We start from the raw sequence: 16,101 nt of genomic DNA, 5'->3' as shown, positions 1-16,101 counted from the left end.
ATTTTGGAAAGATGACATAGGAGAAGAGTGTCTCAGATAACTTCTCTATTTCCTTAAGGTGTTTAAAGTCATTCATTCCCTAGGAATCTCAGTTATGCAGTAGAAACTTAGATTTAGAATCAAAAAGAGTTGAATTGTAGTCCTCAGTCTTTGTGACCTTGAGCAAGTCTCATTCTGAGCCTTTACTTCTTCATGGGTCAACCGGGAATAACAATACCTGACTCAGTTTCACCTCCATCACCCGTGAAGCTAATTGAGAACCCTGCAAACACACACACATGCGTGTACATACACATAAGCATCTGCATATTTGTACATATCAGTGCTTTGTAAATCCTCAAGTGTCATGTAATACAGATGTAGAGTATTATTACTTCTTCCTCAGGAGCCAACTTCTGAAACTCACATCTGCTTAGAGTTCTCTTAGGAGTGGCATAAGTTGTTACTCTGGTTCTCCCGTTGAATGTCTCATAAATTGTTGTCTAGAACTCTGAGATGCTCCGCCTAACAATGGCCTGCTTTCTCAATTCTGCAAGCTCATACAGTGCAGAGGTGTTTATGCCCTTGGCTCTAGTTAACCTTCATAACATCCCTAAGAGAGAAATCTGACAATCTCCTCTTAACCAGGAGATTACTAGATTCAGTCCTTGGAATCAGCCTTGATAGGAGCTACGCTAGCAAAAAGAAAGAACATTATGCAATATAAAATGTGTCATAAGTATGCTTACTTGGATGATTAGCTTCAGTTTATGAAGACATTGTTTGATCTGGTTAGTTTCAGTTTATGAAGACATTGTTTGATTTAGACCACACGTAGGCTGTGTATCCACACTTAAGCTAACTAGTTTTTCTGTTTTGACTTTAGGTTTTTCAGAAACGCATGGCAGAGTCAGGCTTTCTCACTGAAGGGGAGATGGCCCTGATTTTTGTTAACTGGAAAGAGCTCATCATGTCCAACACGAAGCTGCTGAAGTGAGTGCTGAGCATCACCTGTCATTGCCGCTGACCCCAGAGGCCCCAGACTGAGACTCACACAAAACCCTCTGCAGGGGCTTCTTAGCAAAGGAACTTCAGCCGCTCCCTCAGGCTTGTTATTTTATTATCATTTGATGAAATGTCCTGTGACTGTAAGATACATAAGTACTGAAGAAAGTAAAGAAATATAACAAAATATTTTGGTAAAGAAAAGATTAAATCATTACACAACATATCAATCTATGATTCCAAGATATAAGGTATCCTTGACCCTGGCAGGGCAGAAGAGTCAGAGGAGAGCTGCAGCTCGCAGTGCAGGTAAAACTGCCTAGTTTGGTGCTCTCCTAAGTCTCCATCCTCATGTAGGTTCTGTTGTTGGGGTGACTGTCCATCCTTCGTGGCTGTGAGGACAGGCCCCCAAGGGAGGATGAGCAGTCCCAGCTTCCCTCGGAGATAGTGCCCCTCCGCCTCCACACCTGGCCCCTGCGGCTCCTGCTCCCTTTTTTCTCTTACAGACTGAAAATTTCCTTCTTCGTTCAACTGAGAACAAGTTAGAATCTTTCAAAAGAAACTTTGCCAAGAAGCTAAGGTGAAACCAAAACAATTCTAAAGGCCTTGAAACACCCAAGTGTATTTTTTTTTTTTTTTTTTGAGATGGGGTCTCGCTCTGTCACCCAGGCTGGAGTGCAGTGGCGCGATCTCAGCTCACTGCAACCTCCACCTCCCGGGTTCACGCCATTCTCCTGCCTCAGCCTCCTGAGTAGCTGGGACCACAGGCGCCCACCGCCACACCGGGCTAATTTTTTGTATTTTTAGTAGAGACAGGGTTTCACCGTGTCAGCCAGGATGGTCTCGATCTCCTGACCTCGTGATCCACCCGCCTCGGCCTCCCAAAGTGCTGGGATTACAGGCGTGAGCCACCACGCCCAGCCACCCAGGTGTACATTTTTAAAATTTATTTTTATTTTTATTATTTTTAGAGGCAAGCTCTCACTCTGTCACCCAGACTGCAGTGCAGTGGCGTGATCATAGCTCAATACTCTTGAACTCCTGGGCTCAATCGATTCTCCTACCTTAGCCTCTGGAATAGCTGTAACTATAGGTGTGCACCATCATGCCCAGCTAATTTTTCATTTTTTGTAGAGACAGGGTCTCACTATGTTTTCCCAAGCTGGTCCCAAATTCCTGGGCTCAAGCAATCCTCTTGCCTTGGCCTCCCAAAATGCTGGGATTAGAGGCATGAGCCACAGTGCCCGGCCCACCCAAGTGTATGGACTTTATTTACTTTTTTTTTCTCTGCTAACATCACACCCAGGTTGGCTTGACCAGCAGAGCTTTTGGCCCAGGCTATCTCCTCTTCCTCTCGACTTTTCCTTCCCAGTGCCAGAGGGTCTCAGGTAACTCACTGGTTATCCTTACCATTGCTCTGCCATCTGCCATGGGATTCATCCTTCAATTAGCTGAGACATTCACTTAGAAACACAGAATGAGGGTGTGTTCTTTGCAGGGCTTTGCGGGTGCGGAAGAAGACCGGGGGCGAGAAGATGCCGGTGCAGATGGTTGGGGACATCCTGGCGGCTGAGCTGTCCCACATGCAGGCCTACATCAGGTTCTGCAGCTGCCAGCTTAATGGAGCAGCTCTGCTACAGCAGAAGACAGATGAAGACACAGACTTCAAAGAATTTTTAAAGGTAATTCCACTCTGGGCCTTGCATGGCAGGCTCCTTCTGAGGCTGGGGGCAACAGCACACAACAGCCCAGCAGGGAATCCCGGCAGTGGAGAAGGGCATCCCCATCAAAGGAAACACCAGAACGGCAGATAATGTTCCCATTGTTTTGTGTCGCCTTTTTGTAGACCTGATTTCTTCCTGGCACTGGGACCATAACTTTTTCCCCATCTAATAACAGAGTGTTTTTTTTAAGCATACTTACTTATCAGCTACTTTAGACTCCCAAGAAACACCCAGAATGTCACTTTCTTAATTTTGTAAATTGCATTCATTTAATACCTGTCTTATTCCAGAAAGAGTATAAAATAGCTGACTTTTTTTCTTTTTTTTTTTTTTGAAACAGAATCTCACTCTGTTGCCCAGGCTGGAGTGCAGTGGTGTGATCTCGGCTCACTGCAACCTCTGCCTCCCAGGTTCAAGAGATTCTCCTACCTCAGCCTTCAGAGTAGCTGGGATTATAGGCATGTGCCACTATGCCTGGCTACTTTTTGTATTTTTAGTAGAGATGGGTTTTCACCACGTTGGCCAGGTTGATTTCGAACTCCTGACCTCAGGTCATCTGCCCACCTTGGCCTCCCAAAGTGCTGGGATTACAGGTGTAAGCCACCGTACCCGGCCCTAAAATAGCTTACTCAAACGTATAAAATGCAACAAGATAAAATTTAAAATAACTAGATGAATAAACTGGGACAAAAGGAAATGAGAGTAGGAAACAGGAATTAGGATAATATATAAAATGCGTATCTGTGATCCTGTACATATACCAGAAGTGTGCACAGACGTCATCAAAGCTTCCAGAAACTGATGAGCAGAAGAAGAAGGGATCAGTTCCATGATGCCACGTCACAAGTTAAACATGAGAAGTAAAGCTACAGCTGTACTCAGAGAGAAAACACTGCGTATAATGTAATGAGTCAACAAAACCCTTCATATAAGTTATCACAATAGAAAGTCACATTTTGAGAAGTCATTTGCATTAATGTTGTTCAGTAGTAGAAACTATTATTATAGCTGTTAAAATGGTAAGGAAATAGAAAGTAAAATCTGTTTTCTGGCTTTTTTTCATATTTCCTGTTGGGTTTTTTTGTTCATGAAATACTGCATATTGGGATCTATTCAACAGCCATATCAGTACTTAAGGGAGAGAGTACATAATTTAAACATTTTCATTGTCAGAAAAGAATAGAAAAGAAGAAGAAACTATAAAGATGTTTAGGCAGAAAATAGAAATTCCAAAAGGAAAATGGAGGCAATAATAAAGATAAAAAGCACAAATTATATCAATATATCCAAGAACTGGTATGTTGAAGAGAAGTAATAAAATATAACTGATGAATCTAACAGAAAAAGGAAAAAACACAAGTAACAGTCAGAATGTATGTAAGGAGATCTCTTAAATTAAAGCGCATACAATTCCAAAAGACATGCTAACAAATGTGAAAACATAAACAAAATGTGTAATTTTCTATTAAAACTTGAAAACTGGCTCAATAAGAATAGAACATCTTTTAAAAATAGAAAATCTTACTATTAAGATACTGTTAACCAAGGAGAAAATTGAGAAACTTATCCCAAAAAGGAGCTGGGTTCACTTGATGGATTTAACAGTGAATTCTTTCCAACTCTAAAAGAATAGATTATTCTATATTATACAAACTGTTACAGATCACAGGGAAAAGTAGAGAGGTCACGTGGTTCGTTCTATAAGCAAAAGTAGCCATGATTCCAGGCCTGTTTAAGTTAAAACCCACTACCTTTTACAAATACAGCTGTTAAACTCTTAAAGTAACAGTTCATAAAATTAAGTATTACACGAAAAGAAGAGTCTATCATAACCAAATAGGATTATCCCAGGAGGCTATAGCATACCATGCTTAGAACAAGACAGGCTCTAATTGTGTGACCAGAGGCAAGTTATTTAACATGTAGGAGCCTTCAGTCCCCTCATCTATAAAAGGAGATTATCATACAATACTTTTAAAGGACTTTAACTCAGAGACCAACACATTATTATTAGCATTCAATAAATGATTATCGTATTTTTCCTTATGATCTCAGGGATGCAAAAATGATTCAATATAAGGCACTGAGGACAGAGCCCTTCAATTTGCGATAAGGGTAGGAGGCGGGGAGTTGCCTCGAAATGAACTGAAAGAAACATGGAAACCACGATCATAGACTTAAACATTCATCAGAATAATGAGATAAACTGAAAATTGTTAGTATATGTGCATGTTTTAAAACAATAATGATGTAAATAGGATTTCAATGTCATCACAATTGTAACAATAGTAAAAATAAATAAAAATACTGCCTCATAATGAAAGGCCTGCTATAGCTTACCTTAAAAAGCAAAATCTAGCAATAAGCTGTGTTCTAAAATGTTACTTTTAAAAAGACTCAGAAAAATATGAAAATAAGAAGCACGAAGATGCTTGTGACAGCAACATATACAGATATGGCCAAAACAAAAGGGGGCAGTTTGAATATCCAGTAGTGGGGAAATGATCAGGTAGGCTACAGTGAGTGTGCTTTGCCGTCATTAAAAACTGCCACCCTAGAGCAGCAGCTGCTCTCTAGGCAGTGTACCAGTGCCAGGGGTAGAGGCAAGTAAGATGTGGGCCCTGGGCCTGGCGTTCAGTCGGGTGTGGAATAGAGACACTGAAACACGATGCCTCTCCCTGTATCACCTGGTGCACATGTGGTGTGGCCAGGGAGGGTCCTGGAAAGGAGGGAAGGTGTCCCGGGGGAGAGCCTGGACAAGGGGAAGCAGGACTTGAGTCTTGAGAGTCGAGTGTGAATCAGCCCCGAGAAGACAGGGCGGGGACAGTCCCAGCAGAGGCTCTCACATTCGTGAGAAAGCTGAGGAGCATCCGCTGGGCTTGGCACGTGAGGTGAGATATTCCTACTGTGAACCCAAGAGGTATCATTTTAGATCCTGAGTTATTAAAAGAAAGTTGAAGGCCCTCACTTTACTACAGTGCAAAGTATCAGTGTAGCAAAATTACAGTTCTATGTTGTGAATATATACACGTTTTAAAATAAAACATGCACCTAAAAAAAAATTATAAAACAGTAAGACACACTTTGGGAGGCCGAGACGGGTGGATCACGAGGTCAGGAGATCGAGACCATCCTGGATAACATGGTGAAACCCCGTCTCTACTAAAAATACAAAAAACTAGCCGGGTGTGGTGGCGGGCGCCTGTAGTCCCAGCTACTCGGGAGGCTGAGGCAGGAGAATGGCGAGAACCTGGGAGGTGGAGCTTGCAGTGAGCTGAGATCGCACCACTGCACTCCAGCCTGGGCGACTGAGCAAGACTCCGTCTCAAAAAAAAAAAAACAAAAAAAAAAAAACAGTAAGACAAGGAGAAACATAAATAAATAAAAGAAATGTGAAATCTAAAAGGCGATCAAAGACCGATGCTTCCTGTGGTCGGAGCTGTGATTTCCTCACGAGCCTCGCTGTTGTTTTGCAGAAGCTGGCATCTGACCCGCGGTGTAAAGGAATGCCCCTCTCCAGCTTCCTGCTGAAACCCATGCAGAGGATCACCCGCTACCCACTGCTCATCAGAAGTGTGAGTGTGCAGGCCGGGCGGGGGGGTCTGAGTTAGGAACAGGACGCGCTGAGGTCCACAGAGGCCGGATCCTCAGGGAGCCTCTGACCGTGCCACCTCACCCTGCACACAGTGCGACGCCGCAAAAGCGATCCCACTGTCCCGGGGACCAGACGTGTGTGTGTGTGTGTGTGTGTGCACGCACGTGTGCACAGAAACACGCCAAATCCTTGAAGTGGGCAAATCAGAGAGGAATCCAGTGTCACTTGGGTAACCTGTCATCCACCTTTCAAGAAACTCCCCAGCATCTCAAAGTCGTAAGTGTACTTGTCCAGGCAGGGAAAGGCCCCTCCAGGTCTCCAGTTTTGGAGCCCATCTGGAACCCAGAGAGAGACCAGAGCAACCTTAGACTCCAGTCTTTCCTCTGAGATCTGCTTCCATCCACCCCTGAACACCTTTCCTAGATGTCCCAGGAGGCTCCACTCGGCACGTCCTAAACAGAGTTCATTTGTGTCCGTTGCTGTATTCGGCTTTGACATTCCTTCTAAAATTCCTTCTGGCTTTCTTTTCGATAAGCAATATGGCCCTCTTGAGCCCATAAGCCTTCTAAGGAAAAGGCAGACTTTACAAGAGATTATGCCACAATTAACCATTGATTACTGTAACTTACAAAGAAAAACAGCAGGCATATGATAAGCCTGTTACTTCTATTGATGATTCCTTGACTTTTGGTCTGTTAGCTGTGTGACCTCAACATAGACCTCATGTGATAGATGCCTGTACTAAACTGAACCATAATGCAGGTTCACAGCCCCTTCATTGCAATACTTGGGGCCAGATGTGTTCAGAATTCGGAATGTAGTTCAAATACCATATAATATATGACTCCTCAACTGAGCCTTAGGGCAGCACTTACAACCAGACACACTAATATTCCTACAGTGAAACATAAGAACAATCACTGTAAGTAGAATAAGTAAATATCTCTCTTCTGTTTAGGTCAGATTTTGCCACCAAATAGATACTGAGTAAAAACTTTAGGCTCTCAGGCTTTTCTGCATTTTAGAATTGTAAACGAAGGACTGTGGACTCATCCGACTAGAGTGAGAGAGTCCAGACAGGGGGCGTCTGGTGATGGCCCGTAATTTCTGGAGGGACCACACACGTTTGTGTTCTGGCCTCTACCCATTCACAGTTGCAGCATGCCTCGTTTGAAATCGCTTCAGAATGAACAGAATGCATTTCTTCCACATGCCGACAATGTGATTTTATTGTATTTTTCCTGTGGCAGGGGAGTCATTGCTTTCATCAGGTATTTTCAAAAGGATCAGTGACCCCCAGATTGTTATGAACCACTGTTATTCAGCAAGTTCACGCTTACCACAGCTGCAGCCAGTTTACTCTGGAGGGCTCGCCCTTACATTAAATTTCGGGAGGAGTAGGGAGGCTCCCGTCTATCACCAGGAGCCAGTCAGAGAGCAACCAGAGACCCACACAGTTCAGAGCCTTGATCCGTTTAGCACTGTCACCTTGTCGCAGCAGCGTTACCTGTCCCTGTGTCCCCAAGAACGTGTGGGAGTACGAGTTTCTCAAGGGCGGAAAGCATCATCTTGTTCCCCGCCACACTTCAGGGCATGGAAGCAGCCCGTGACTGGGGGTTGGCGGAGCAGAGCGGTCCAGCGAGGGTCCCGGGGGGCGGGTGAGAGACGCAGCTCCTCCCACGTGACGCTGCCCACTCTCTTCCAGATTCTGGAGAACACCCCGGAGAGCCACGCGGACCATTCCTCCCTAAAGCTGGCCCTCGAGCGCGCAGAGGAGCTGTGCTCTCAAGTGAATGAGGGAGTTCGGGAGAAGGAAAACTCGGACCGACTGGAGTGGATCCAGGCGCACGTGCAGTGCGAAGGCCTCGCGGAGGTCAGGCCTCTGCGGTTAAGCCATGCGTCTCCAGGGAGGCTGTGGGTGGGGAACCAGCTCCGAGCCTTCCCTCGCATGGACAGTCTCCACCTCAGGCAGCCTGCGTGGACTCACCACCCTGCCCCTGCAAAGGCTTTCTTTTTTCTTTTTTTCTTTTGAGACGGAGTCTCATTCTGTCGCCCAGGCTGGAGCGCGGTGGCGAGATCATCTCGGCTCACTGCAAGCTCCGCTTCCTTGGGTTGGAGCGATTCTCCAGCCTCCATCTCCCGAGTAGCTGGGACTACAGGCATCTGCCACGACGCCCAGATAATTTTTGTATTTTTAGTTGAGCTGCGGTTTCACCATGTTGCCCAGGCTAGTCTTGAACTCCTGACCTCAATGGATCCTCCCGCCTCGGTCTCCCACAGTGCTGGGATTGCAGGCCTGAAGGGCATCCTCCTTTCTCCTAAGGAGAGAAGACTGGGATTTTTTGTTTTGAGTGATTTGAATTCAGCTGGTAGAATCAGTGTTCTGTGGCGGGAAGTAATGATTTTCACTGGGCCAGTTTGAACTCTGAAGAGTAATGTATTTAAGGATCTTTCATGCAAGGTGCATGATTCTAGCCACACTCCCACCTAGAAAACTCCACTACAGTATCCTCAGGCCCAGGGCACTGGCCTCAGGGGCACTGGATGGTTTGTGCCGGGATTTAAAAAGTGAAATTTTCTTTCTCTTTAAGCAACTTATTTTCAACTCTCTCACCAACTGCCTGGGGCCCCGGAAGCTCTTGCACAGTGGGAAATTATACAAGACCAAGAGCAACAAGGAACTGCACGGATTCCTCTTCAATGACTTCCTGCTTCTTACCTACATGGTCAAGCAGTTTGCTGTTTCCTCTGGCTCTGAGAAACTTTTCAGCTCGAAGTCCAATGCTCAATTCAAAATGTATAAAACGGTGAGTATCACACGTCTGGAGGTAGCATCAGGGGCCTAATGAGGTGTCGCCTCTATCTTAAGGGCCTTCCTGGCGGACCCTGAGCTGACCTTACGGGACCCTCCTCACCTGGTTCCAGATCGATGGTGCTTCCTTTGCTGCTTCCCACACATTTGGGCCCCATGCGGCTGGGCTCTCCCCCACCGCCGCTGGCCATCAGCCAGACTCCAGCTGAGATTCTGGCTTCGTGTGACACCTGGGCTCACCGCCGTCCGCATTCAGCACTGGGTCTCTGTAAGTCGAGCCCCAGCACGGCACCAGCGTTGGTAGCAGAGAGAGCCTTTTGCACCAGCCGTCGTGGGTGCTCGGAGCTCCTGTCCCCAGTCCCAACACCTGACCCACCTCGATGGTGACTTTTCCAGAAATGGAGGCTTCATTGTTCTTACAAATGGAGGTTTCATTTGTTCTGTGTAGAAGACCTTTGAGACTAGACCCCTTTCTCCTTCTCAGCAAGGCTCTTCAGAACAAACGGAACTCTCTCTGGTCATAGGCGGGTGGAGTGTTCTGACCCATCTCACAGCCTATGTTTTGGCCCTAATTCTTTCAGCCCATTTTCCTGAATGAAGTCTTGGTGAAACTGCCCACAGACCCTTCCAGCGATGAGCCTGTCTTCCACATTTCCCACATTGATCGGGTCTACACCCTCCGAACAGACAACATTAATGAGAGGTCAGTCCTGACCATGTGTGGCCTGCCTTGAACTCTGGGAGAAGGCCTGGACGTCTCCCTCTGCCATAAACCCATCTCCAGCCGTGCTCAAGCCCCACTAATTCTGTATCCTGAACCTCTCTTAACACGCCCCTCTGCTCCGGCCCCACGGTAGGCCTTTGTCACCGCAGCTGCCCCCTAACATGCTTCCCGGCTTTGCTCCCCACACCACTCAGCAGCCTTCCCAGATGGCAGATTGGCACCTCAGGCCCTGCTACAGTCCCTGCAGGGGCTGCCTGCAGGTAACAACCCACTGTGCTTTGCTGGTTTCCGAGGCCTCCTTGGGCCACAGGTCTTAGCCCCCGGCCCTCCACCTGCAGCTTTTCGCCCCCCAGGCGCCCTTGTGTGAGTCCCATCCCCGCTGTTCCCAGCTTCCTTCAGCCTGCAGCTCCAATAGTGCCTTCGGGGCGCCCACCCGGGAGGTGCTGCTGCTCCTCTGTGTGTGCTAGAACCCCTCATGCCAAGTGTCATCCGTGGGGCCAATGCATTGTCTCCGGGTCCCAGCGCTTTGCGAGTGCCTGGCATTTTGTGGTCAAGAAGGGGCATTAGCAGCTCTCAGCTGGATCCTCCATTAGCATAAGCATCTTTCGGTTGACTAATATCAGGTCTTTGATAGGAAACTTGTGAAAGCTGAGGTTAGCAAAAGACTGAACATGTGCAGAGCTCTGGGGCTCCGGGCTGACCTGTGAGGGTGGGATGCCGCCAACGGCTGCCCCTGCTTCTCCCGCAGGACCGCCTGGGTGCAGAAGATCAAGGCGGCGTCTGAGCAATACATCGACACTGAGAAGAAGAAGCGCGAGAAAGCTTACCAAGGTATCGGGGTGCCTGGAGGGTGGGACGCAGCCCCCAGGTGCCCTAGGGATGCTGGCCACTGCTCCTGCAGTCAGGCTGATGAAATGGGGACAGGCCTGAAAGACCAGACCTGCTGCGGGATCAGACCAGAGAGCCCTCCCCTCTTGAAGCTGCCACTGCAAACCTCCCTGGGGCCCCTGCCCACACAGACACGGGCTGGCAGTGCCAGCTCCAGGACCTCCCTCTCTGCAGCGCCTCTATCCCTCCCCCTCCACTGCACCTTCTCCACTCCTTTCTCTCCATGACTCACCTCACCTCTGCTTGGGCTGTGTTGCTCCATTACGTGCCGCTCCTGTGGTCTGTCTCCCTGCAGCTCCTGCTCCTCCAGGGCCTGCCATCCACCCTCTCCCTTTGCAGCCAGGGGGCCTAGACCCTAAGTCTGCCCTCTCCCCATCCTTCTGCCCCTGCCTCCTCCCCCTTCTCACCTCACCAGAATTCAGTCCACGTCCTGTCCCCACCAGTGACACCAGTGGCCTGGTTAGTGGCTCAGTTCACTTTCCCTGCCCCAGCTCCCTGCACTGATGGCAGTCACTGAGGCTCTGCCTTCCCTCTGGACCCCATGGCTGCCTTCCCAGCTCTTCTTCCACCCTTACCCAGGCCTCTTCCCCGCCTCTGTAGCTCTCTGCTCGGGGACCCCACCGACCCCCAGCTTCAGGGTCAGGCTGGCCACACTCCCCCAAGCCCGCGCCTCTGAACAGCGCCCTCCAGAGAGCCACCTGCCCCACTGCTCCCGCATCACATGACTTTTCCCAGGGGACCACCAGCCTCCCTCCAGCAGCAGCTCCTCCTCCTGGGACCCCCTGTGGAACGCAGTGTGGTCCCCAGCCACCCAGGCCCCTCCCTGGCGCCTCACACCTGGTCAGCTGTGCTGCAGTCCTCCTCCCTTGCAACTTTCCCATCACCCTGCTTTCCTGTCCCCGTGTCACAGGCCCCCAATCTCCCACCCAGGCTGCGGCACAAGGCTCTCTTCCTCTCTGCCACCCATCCTCTTCATTTCTGGAGTATTCTTTTTTCCAGAGCTGCTCTTAGTGCACCTCTTCCTGCTGAAGTATCTTCCTTATTGCCTCCCAAATTAAGGACACATTTCTTATCCCGCACTCAGGGCCCATCCCCACTGTTACCTGCCACCCAGCCCCATCCCCAGCTCTTTGCTGTGCCCGGCCCATCCAGCTGCCTAGTTGAGCAGCCCATCGTTGCCCTGCCTGGCCTTCCTATGTGTGCTCACCCTCCAACTGAAGTGCTCTGCCCCCACCTTAAATTCTTCCCATTCTTCGAGGCCCACATCAAACACAGCCTCCTCCATGACACCTTCCCTCTTGCTCTAGCCAGTGTGACTTCTACCTGGAGCCCCACTGTCCTGAGGCTGCGATCATCCTCTGGCTCTCCTCCTCTGTTGTCTCTGCTTACGCCCCCTCAGTCCCTGCTTTTCTCACTTAATGGCCATAAGCTCCCTCAAGGCAACTCCCCCAGCATCAGGCCCGGAGTGTGACTTATGACGGTGGGGCTCCAGCTTTGTTGCATTGGTGGTGTCCTCTCTGTTCATGGCACAGATTACTCACCTGCTCAGTGGAGCCACAGTGGTCTTTGTAGAGCACCTGCCACCCTACCCCGCCCCACCGTGGCCCTCCGACCAGAACTCCCACATTCTTCTCCAGCCTCCACATGAATGCCAGGCCCCAACCTCCCTGCTGCATCTCCAGCTGTGCCAGGCCGGCCTGTGGCCTCCACCCCACGGGGTGGGGAGGGTTGTGCTCTGAGCCAGCCGCACCTCCACCTTCCTCCCCACCCGGCCCCCCATGCAGCCTGTCCTCCTGCCCGGGCCTCCCGCCAGCTTCCTGGCTGCTATAGTTGCAGCTCTTTATGTTTTTTTATTCAGGTTTCCCCTATTTTGTTATATGCTCCTAAAAGGTATGTTTAAAACAGCTTTTGCTAATTGAATGTTATTTTAATGGTACTTTAAAAGCTTGCTGTTGAAAAATCAATGATTATTTCATAACGCATATAATGATCTCTTAATTGGCCAAAGATGTCAATCCAGTTTTTCTGCCTGAGTTCTGCTTCCCATCAGCATCTGCATATGTTGCTGTGCCTCGTCCGTGTGTTCAGTCCTTCCCACATTTGTCGATTACTTTGTGCTAGGCTTAACTGGGCCTGGACTTTGGTATCTGATGTTTAAATTTTGACCCTGCCATTTAGCAGCTCTGAGTGGATCACACTACAGTCCTTTCTAAGCCTCAGCGTTTCTCATCAGTAAAATGGGGAGCTACCTTATCAGATAATTATGCAGTTTAAATAATATAACTTACTTACATAAGTCTAGCACATGCCTAACACAAAGTAAGTATCCAATAAATGTTAGCTTCTATTAAGTGCTGCACAAATACCCTGTATTATTTTATTAATATTACTATTTGCTGGGCACTTGAGGGGTTAATACAAGGATGATCGAAACACTCCATGCTCTACCCTGGCTCCTGTCTGGCAGAGGATACAGACATTATACAGGATTTCAGACCCAGCAGGCTGTGGGCTGCTCATAAGCCAGGGATACTGGATGCAGAGGAGGGAAGGGATCTGGGAGGTAGATGTGGGATCAGACCTGCATCTTGAAGGATGAGTAGGATGCTGATGGGCAGAGAAAGCAGGCAGGGCAGAAATAGCAAGCAGGGCCTTTCTAGCAGGTGACACAGCCTGGGGAAAGGCACAGGGCAGCCAGATGCTGGGCTTTTGGGCCCAGGGCAGTGGCAGATGGGGACAGGGAGCCAGTAGTGTTATGGTTGGTTTGCAAGACAGTGAGGGTCTGCATCCTTGGAGAAGAGATGAACAAGACTTGTCTTCCTCTTTTGTAGCCCGCTCCCAAAAGACTTCAGGCATTGGGCGCCTGATGGTGCATGTCATTGAAGCTACAGAATTAAAAGCCTGCAAACCAAATGGTAAATCCTGCTTTCATTCCTTCAACAGACATGGTAAACTGCCCTGCCCCAGTTTTTGCTGATGACTTTTTGAGACGGAGTCTCGGTCACCCAGGCTGGAGTGCAGTGGCCCAATCTCAGCTCACTGCAACCTCTGCCTCCGGGGTTCAAGTGATTCTCAAGGCTTAGCCTCCCGAGTAGCTGGGATTACAGGTGCGCACCACCATGCCTGGCAAATTTTTGTACTTTTAGTAGAGACGGGGTTTCACCATACTGGCCAGGCTGGTCTCGAACTCCTGACCTCAAATGATCCAACCACCTCGGCCTCCCAAAGTGCTGGGATTACAGCACTTTGTCATTGACAAAGTGCCACTGCACCCAGCCACTGATGACTCTTCTGAACACTGAATAAAGGAATGCTTTCTAATAGTGTCCAGTGCCACTAAAATGCACATATTGGACCAATATTCTCATCACTGTTTTCCCAGTAAGTGCCAGTGCCCGCCTTCCCTAGTGTGTGTGCCAGGGAAGCATGCAGCAGGTTGCAGTGACACTCACCCAGGCTTGCTCCGTGGGGAGCGGTCCTGGTGGTGGAGCTCTCAGCCACGCCCCGGTTAATGCTGCTGTCAGCACTGGGAACTTGGAGACCCTGTTACTAGACCACAGGGATACGGTGCCCCAGGCAGTGGCTCCTGCTGCCATGGTCTCGAGTGACCCGTTATCTGGGATCCTGCTCAGGGAGGGCACTGTCAGTCACTTCGTTTTACCTGCACGCACCACATGTGTCTGTGGTTTGTTTTTGTTCAGGGAAAAGCAACCCATACTGTGAAATCAGCATGGGCTCCCAGAGCTACACCACCAGGACCATCCAGGACACACTCAATCCGAAGTGGAATTTTAACTGCCAGTTCTTCATTAAGGATCTGTACCAAGATGTGCTGTGTCTCACCCTGTTTGACAGAGACCAGTTTTCACCAGATGGTAAGTGTCGCTCAGCCAGGGGATCTAAAGGCTTTCCAGTTTCCTAGATCCTGGAGTCCTGATCCAGGGGCCTCAGCTGTGTGCAGACCCCTTGCCACTTCGGGGAAGTGACACAGGCCTGTGTCATCTCGCTTTGGCAGGAGGTGGGTGGCCTTCCTCAGGGGAGGGGGTGGCCTCAGATAGTTTCAGGCCTTTGACCCGTCACTCCCTACACACGTGACGCGAACACCACTCCTGGAGCATTCTCAGAATGGAGATTTGAATTCCACATGGCAACTTCTCACACATAAACCTGCCACCATTCCCCACACACCCATTCACGATATTCAACAGCCATGAACCAGAAGAAGTTCCTTGTTTCAGATGTGAAGGTTTTATGAATCCTACTTCAGACACTCTTCCAGATGTAGCTCTTTAATGATTTTATAAAGAAGAAAGACTCTGACTCTCCTCTGTTTATTCACCAGATTTCCTGGGTCGTACTGAAATTCCAGTGGCCAAAATTCGAACAGAACAGGAAAGCAAAGGCCCTGTGACCCGCCGACTGCTGCTGCACGAGGTCCCCACCGGGGAGGTCTGGGTCCGCTTTGACTTGCAGCTTTTTGAGCAAAAAACTCTCCTGTAGGGGTTCTAAAGGACAGCACCAGTGGGACAGCCCACAAGGCTGGGGCTGGAGAACGAGAGACTGCGCTCTCTTAGGGCTGAGGGAGCACCATGCAGCTTCACCCCTCACAAAGCCACGCACGCTGGGGGCTCTGTTTTCCTGCACACTAAATAGCTAGCAATCTATGCAAACACCTTTCCTAAAAAGAAACCAAACCCCATAGTACAGTGCCTTGTCCTAGTGTTCACATGTTCAGCTGTGTTTCGATGCCAAGGTTTCCATTTTCAGGGCTATAAAAAGTATTACATGGAAATGAGGCATCAGACCACCAGACGTTACCGCTCGGTTGAATGTGTCCACCGTGGAGTGGTTTGGTGACGCTGTAACCATTCCACGCCAGTGACCTCTGCTGGGTCACAGCCACTCAGGAGGGGAAGGGTCAGGATGAGAGGCTGCAGCCTCGACGCTTGCGCGGCCTGATACTGAAATAGCGTCTACTCGTGCACTGAATAAAAACAGAAACTTGATCATTTTTTTCCTGATTAGATTTTATCACTCTCTGCTAAGACAATATAGTCTGGAGTATAAGTGGGAAAGCTTGATTTAAATACTGTGAACTCTAATAATGTGGAAAATATTTTTCAACTTTAATTTTCTGAAGTATAAATTATTTATGTAAATTCATTGTTTTTGCATTTCATAGGACATGCATCTTTAAGCTTTATCATTGCCAATATGTACAGAAAGAGAATAAAGACATATGTTTATGGATGGAACTTCTGTCAAAGTCTGACTGATTTACTTTCTATATGAAAGCTTCTTTTTTTCTTTTTAATTTTCTCAGCCAGATGAAAGGCTCTTAAAAGGTACCTTCAGAAGCTGCCTATAATGAAAC

At 48.6% G+C, this 16,101-nt stretch overlaps 1 protein-coding gene across 6 annotated transcripts in view; it reads left to right on the top strand.

The window, feature by feature from the left end:
• ITSN2 (intersectin 2) overlaps window positions 1-15,982 on the top strand; it is a 155,570-nt gene extending 139,588 nt beyond the window's left edge. For all 6 annotated transcript variants that reach the window (XM_025353792.1, XM_025353789.1, XM_025353786.1 and 3 more), the window contains 10 exons: window positions 866-972; window positions 2,483-2,666; window positions 6,185-6,283; window positions 8,009-8,176; window positions 8,895-9,110; window positions 9,697-9,818; window positions 10,588-10,670; window positions 13,559-13,642; window positions 14,429-14,602; window positions 15,070-15,982. In XM_025353792.1, the coding sequence (XP_025209577.1) occupies window positions 866-972; window positions 2,483-2,666; window positions 6,185-6,283; window positions 8,009-8,176; window positions 8,895-9,110; window positions 9,697-9,818; window positions 10,588-10,670; window positions 13,559-13,642; window positions 14,429-14,602; window positions 15,070-15,227 (1,395 nt within the window). In that variant the 3' untranslated portion in view covers window positions 15,228-15,982. The remainder of the gene's footprint in view (window positions 1-865; window positions 973-2,482; window positions 2,667-6,184; window positions 6,284-8,008; window positions 8,177-8,894; window positions 9,111-9,696; window positions 9,819-10,587; window positions 10,671-13,558; window positions 13,643-14,428; window positions 14,603-15,069) is intronic.
• The last annotated feature ends 119 nt before the right edge of the window (window positions 15,983-16,101 follow it).

This window comes from Theropithecus gelada, chromosome 13 (genome assembly GCF_003255815.1).
Source record: "Theropithecus gelada isolate Dixy chromosome 13, Tgel_1.0, whole genome shotgun sequence".
Taxonomy (NCBI): domain Eukaryota; kingdom Metazoa; phylum Chordata; class Mammalia; order Primates; family Cercopithecidae; genus Theropithecus; species Theropithecus gelada.
The sequence above is the reverse complement of the archived record's forward strand: the minus strand, read 5'-3'. Positions and strand labels throughout refer to the sequence as shown.